Source organism: Ornithorhynchus anatinus, chromosome 3, assembly GCF_004115215.2.
Source record: "Ornithorhynchus anatinus isolate Pmale09 chromosome 3, mOrnAna1.pri.v4, whole genome shotgun sequence".
Classification (NCBI taxonomy): Eukaryota; Metazoa; Chordata; class Mammalia; order Monotremata; family Ornithorhynchidae; genus Ornithorhynchus; species Ornithorhynchus anatinus.
The window spans coordinates 14,208,670-14,214,669 of record NC_041730.1 but is presented as its reverse complement, the minus strand read 5'-3'; the positions used below and the strand labels follow the sequence as shown (position 1 = coordinate 14,214,669).

Here is a 6,000-nt window from a genome sequence, read left to right as displayed (position 1 = left end):
CATTATTAAGTCACTTCATTTCTCTGGGCCTCAGTTCCCTCATCTGTCAAATGGGGATTAACGGTGAGCCTCACGTGGGACAACCCGATGACCCTGTATCTCCCCCAGCGCTTAGAACAGTGCTCTGCACAGAGTAAGCGCTTAACCAATACCAACATTATTCTCATTATGACTAGAAAGCGCTCAAGAAAGCCTATTGAATGAATGAATGGAGTGAATGAATGAATGCAGGAAGGGCGGGCGGGGGGGGGGGGAGGAGGAGCGGGGCGCCCCGCGCAGGCGCAGAAGGCGCCTCCTCGGTTGTCAAACATGGCCGAGGGGTCGCCGCCGCCGCCTCCGCCGCCCCCGGGAAAATGCTGAGGCGCTGCCCAGCCGCGGCGGCGGAGGAGGAGGAGGAGGAGGAGGAGGAGGAGGAGGGGCGGCGGCCTGCTCGGACACTGGGACCCGCCGCTCGGGCGCGGCGACCGCGGCCATGGCCCGGCTGGCTGACTACTTCATCGTGGTGGGCTATGACCACGAGAAGACAGGTAAGGGCCACGGGGGCCGGGGCCGGGGCGGGGAGTAATTCTCCTCAGGGAGTGGATGTGGGGGATGACCTGTGCCGCCTCCTCCTCTTCCCGGTTTCCTTCCTCCTCCTCCTCCTCCCGTTCCCCGGGAGCCGTTGGCGAGGCGGGGGCGGGGCCGGTCCTTCCTTCCCCTGGCGCTCGCGCCCCCTCTCGCCGCGGCACGTGGTCTCGCGAGGCCCGGGCGCCTCGCGCCGCGGGGGGGGCGAAGGGGAGCCCGCCTGAGGGGACGAGGAGGAGGCCCCCCCCCCGACGGTGGGAGTTCGGGGAAACTGAGGGGGAGGGGGGCGTGGTGGACTCGACGGGCCCGCCGAGACCGGACGCCGTCGGGCCTGGTGGAGGGGCAGCCCGGCCCGGGGCCGCCAGGCCTCCCACCCGCCTAGGTGAATGTGGTCCCTCCTCCGCACAGAGGGACGAGGCAAGCCAGCAGGGCCTCATGCCCACTTACACGAATATAATATCCTCTTCCAGGAGAGGAGGACGGGGTGAGTCGGAAGGGCCTCATACCCACTTACAGGAGCAGTGTTTCCTCTTCCAGCAGAGGAGGACGGGGCAAGCCAGCAGGGCCTCATACCCACTTACAGGAGCACTGTTTGCTCTTCCAGCAGAGGAGGACATGGCAAGCCAGCAGGGCCTCATGTCCACTTACACGAATATAATATCCTCTTCCAGCGGAGGAGGACGGGGCGAGTCGGAAGGGCCTCACACCCACTTAGATGAGCAGTGTTTCCTCTTCCAGCAGAGGAGGACGGGGCAAGCCAGCAGGGCCTCATACCCACTTAGAGGAGCACTGTTTCCTCTTCCAGCAGAGGAGGACATGGCAAGCCAGCAGGGCCTCTTGTCCACTTACACGAATATAATATCCTCTTCCAGCGGAGGAGGACGGGGCGAGTCGGAAGGGCTTCATACCTACTTACCTGAGTAGTGTTTCCTCTTCCAGCAGAGGAGGACGGGGCAAGCCAGTAGGGCCTCATACCTACTTACAGGAGCACTGTTTCCTCTTCCAGCAGAGGAGGACATGGCAAGCCAGCAGGGCCTCATGTCCACTTACACGAATATAATATCCTCTTCCAGGGGAGGAGGACGGGGCGAGTCGGAAGGGCCTCGTACCCACTTACATGAGCAGTGTTTCCTCTTCCAGCAGAGGAGGACGGGGCAAGCCAGCAGGGCCTCATACCCACTTACATGAGTACTGTTTCCTCTTCCAGCAGAGGAGGACGGGGCAAGCCAGCAGGGCCTCATGCCCACTTACACGAATATAATATCCTCTTCCAGCGGAGGAGGACGGGGCAAGCTGGAAGAGCCTCATTCCCACTTACATGAGTATTGTTTCTTCTTCCAGCAGAGGAGGACAGGGCAAGCCAGTAGACCCTCACGCCCACTTACACGAATATAATATCCTCTTCCGGGAGAGGAGGACGGGGCAAGCCGGAAGGGGCCTCATACCCACTTACATGAATATTGTTTCCTCTTCCAGCGGAGGAGGACATGGCAAGCCAGCGGGTCCTCTTACCCACATACATGAGCGTTGTTTCCTCTTCCAGCAGAGATGGACAGAACAAGTCAGCAGGGCCACATACTCACATGATTGTTGCCCCTCCTCTGCGGAGATGGACGTGGCAAGTCAGTAGGGCCTCCTCCCACTTACATGAATGTTGCCCCTTCTCTGCAGAGGTGGACAGGGCAAGCCAGCAGGGCCTCATCCCCACTTAGACGAATGTTGTCTCTCCTCTGCAGAGATGGACAGGGCAAGCCAGTAGGGCCTCAAACCCACTTACACGAATGATGCCCTTTCTCTGCAGAGGAGGACAGGGCAAGCCAGCAGGGCCTCCTACCCACTCACACGAATGTTGCCCGTTCTCTGCAGAGGAGGACACGGCAAGCAAGCAGGGCCTCCTCCCCACTCACACGAATGTTGCCCCTTCTCTGCAGAGGAGGACGGGGCAAGCCAGTAGGGCCTCATACCCACTTATGTGAGCACTGTTTCCTCTTCCAGCAGAGGAGGACGTGGCAAGCCAGCAGGGCCTCATATCCACATACATGAATATTGTTTCCTCTTCCAGGAGAGGAAGATATGGTAAGCCAGTAGTGCCTCATACCCACTTACATGAGCATTGTTTCCTCTTCCAGCAAGGAGGATGTGGCAAGCCAGCAGGACCTCCTGCCCATTTACACTGATACTGCCCCTCCTCTGCAGAGGAGGACGTGGTAATCCAGCGGGGCCTCATACCCACATGCATGAATATTGTTTCCTCCTCCAGCGGAAGAGGACACGGCAAGCCAGCAGCGTGTCGTACATACATGAATATCATCTCCTCTGGCAGAGGAGGACATGGCAAGCCAGTAGGCCCTCATACCCACTTACACGAATACTGCTTCCTTCTCCTGCTGAGGAGGACGTGGCAAGCCCGCGGGACCTCCTATCCACATACATGAATATTGTCTGTCCTGCAGAGGTGACATGGCAAGCCAGCAGGGCCTCATACCTACATACGTGAATATTGCCTCTCCTCCTGCGAGAAAAATGGTATAGAACACTTGCCTTTTCTGCCAACCCATCAATGGTATTTATTTCATTCATTCAATAGTATTTATTGAGCGCTTACTATGTGCAGAGCACTGTACTGAGCGTTTGGAATGTCCACTTCGGCAACAGAGACAATCCCTGCGCAATGACGGGCTCACAATCTAAACTTCTTGAATGCCTACTGTGTGCAGAGCACTGTACTAAGCGCTTGGGAGAGTGCAGGTCAACTGAGGAAACATGAAAGATTTCCTCTAGTAGAATTGCAGTGGTTTGTTTTTTGATGTTTCTATTTTTCTCTCAGATTTACATAACAGAATTATGTGAGGGTTTGTCTGTTTTTCTTGGGGTACGCATCTCTTTTAGATTTGCAAAAACGAGTATAATATAGTTAAGCCAAATGGCTCTACGCTGTCAAGAGTTGTCAACAGTTATAGCTCCTCCTGTTGCTGCTGCCAGTTTAGGTGTTGAATGCTGTACTGGGACGTGGGTTGTTGATTTACACTAAGCGTTTTGTGCTACCTAGGAGTCCTCTCGTAAAAGCACTGTCAGCATTGACAAATCCACGTGCCTGTAAAGCGATGTACAGTTTTATACTTTTTACTGTGGTTATAAACTATATTTTGTTTGCCCATTTGATAATTTCAACTCAAGTTGCACATAGTTTTGAACCTTGAAAGTAGTCAACCAACTGTCTCTAGTGAGTCGTGAGCACTCAATATTGTGGTGAACTAAAGAATGCTGAAAATTTTATCAAAAAGCTGCTAGGAAAAAGTTTATTTTTGTAATGAATGATTAAAAACTTTCTTTAAAACTTTGCACTTTATTCTGTTTTAAATCATTTCCATTAGTTCAAGGTCTGACTTGAAGTGTTAGCTTTTTAAGAAACCACGTGGACTCTTTAAAAGATTCTATGCGAAACTTCTTGGGGATCCTCTTCAGTTTGTGGAAGTCGATCTAGTTTTTCCACTGGAGAAACTTTTAAAATGAAAATTGATATTACGCTTCAAATGAAATGTCATCCTGTATTTTAATATTGAACAGAATTGAGCGTATCGCCTGGATAAAGAAAAGCTTTATCTTACGTCAAACCTTGGTGATACTTGCTTCATTTCCAAAGCCGTAGGTCAAGGTGTAAGTACCAGCACCTTGTGTTGTGCTGTGTTAGATCACCTGAACTTGTATTCATGTTCCGCATGGGATGTTTTGTAAGTTGGACATACGCATCATTGCCTATTTTCTAAACACGTGTTTGATTTTTCTCATGGTTTTCATCTTCTTGGACTTCTCTTGAAGTCTTCCTCACTCCTCCCTGTGGTGGGAGGTTGAGAGAGTTAGGGGAATGCACTCTAGGGCTCTGCCTGCCATGATGGTTTCATTTGGTAGGGAGGCTTCCTGGGAATCCTGCAACTAGTTGGCTGTCATGGGCCACGGTGGGTGTGATTACCCCGGCGATCATTGGTTGGTCTGTGGTGCTACGGGTCGCCTTTGGCTGAAAATAGGTTTTGCACACAAAATTTATGCCCTCACCTTGCACTGTACCCCTGCCCACCTACTCTTTGAGCCCAGGGGCCCAGCAGGAACTTTCAAACGGCTTTCAGTTTCCCAAAGCAACTGTTTAAGGATCATTAACTGAGATGACTTTTTGGGTGGGTCTGCACTGCACAGAGTGGAAATGGAAGGTTGGTAAGTATTTAGTTGATTTGTCATCTGTAGAAAGACAGTCGAAATAAAAAAATGCCCCAACGTAGATTTCTTCTGGGGGTGGGAGAAATACGATTGAATGGAGTGAATCTTGTTAGGGTGGGTGTTTGGATCGATTTTAGCCAGGATAATAGTTGTCCCATAACAGGGGTCATTAAGTTGATGATGAATTTTGTGTTCAAAAGCACCTCACTTTGCAGTACGGGCACTTTAGGTGTTGCTCACATGGACCCAACAGATCAATCAGTTGTCTCTCCAGAAAGGCACACACTGCTGGAAGAATGTTCTCTAATTCCCTAACAGTGTTCTGTCCAAAGCGCATCGTGAAAGTCAGCGTTATAGAAGAACCGAGTGCGTTGTCTGATGTACGCTTTACTTTGGTGTGGGCCTGGCCTATAAGTGAAAGTAACCCTAGAATAGCCCATAGATACTATTCATCATAATCCTCTGGATCGCTCTTTAAAGCTTGGGCGACCAGTTATTATTGACATACTGAACATAATGTTGGATCTAACATCCAACCTAGTCAGTTGTATGGTAATTACCTTCACTACTTCTACTGAAAGACCCCCCTCAAAGTTGTTGGGGCTCCACCTCTAAAGGAAGGTGCTTCCAGGACCTTGCCATTTGTTTCCCGAGGCATATGTGATATATCCATGGTGTATGGTGCCCTTTGGAACCGGAATTGTTTTACAATGAAATTTAAGGTCAAGGTGCACCTAGGTTAGTCCAGCTTGTTGGGGGAAATACAGGATGTTTTCTCTAAGTGGAAATCACACCTCACTAATCTGCTGAAAATTTTTGATGGGGTCAGGAAGATTTGGAGAGAGGAGAACCAGTGGCTATATTATGTAGGCTTTCCAAGGGACCTTTGGCAAGATTCTGTGTTCTATAACATTTGAGTTGTGATATCGGAGGAAATGCTCTGCCATGGACAGAAAGCTGGCTAAAAGTAATGATAATAGTGACATTTTGTCAAGTGCCCACTTGGTGCAGAACATTGCATTAAGTGCTTTGGAAGTCTGGATTCAATAAGCGACACAGACCCCGTCCACAATGAGTTTACCCTCTAATGGGGCAGAGCAACATAAATTATTTCCAGCTAGAGAGCTCAGAAATAATGTGTACTCTCCCAAGCCTTGAGAATAGTGCTCTGCACACAATAAGCACTCAATCAATACCATTCATTAGTGATTGGACATATGTATA

The 6,000-nt window shown here is 50.8% G+C and overlaps 1 protein-coding gene across 8 annotated transcripts in view; it reads left to right on the top strand.

Annotated features, from left to right (window-relative positions):
• The first annotated feature begins 339 nt into the window (after window positions 1-339).
• The window catches only part of SBF2 (SET binding factor 2), a 474,020-nt gene continuing 468,359 nt past the window's right edge, over window positions 340-6,000 (top strand). For 4 of the 8 annotated variants that reach the window (XM_039911379.1, XM_029059548.2, XM_029059550.2 and 1 more), the window contains exon 1: window positions 342-527. In XM_039911379.1, coding sequence (XP_039767313.1) covers window positions 473-527 — 55 coding nt within the window. In that variant the 5' untranslated portion in view covers window positions 342-472. Of the gene's footprint in view, window positions 528-6,000 lie in introns of all 8 variants that reach the window. The other 4 variants (XM_029059552.2, XM_029059551.2, XM_029059546.2 and 1 more) reach the window with 3 other exon arrangements.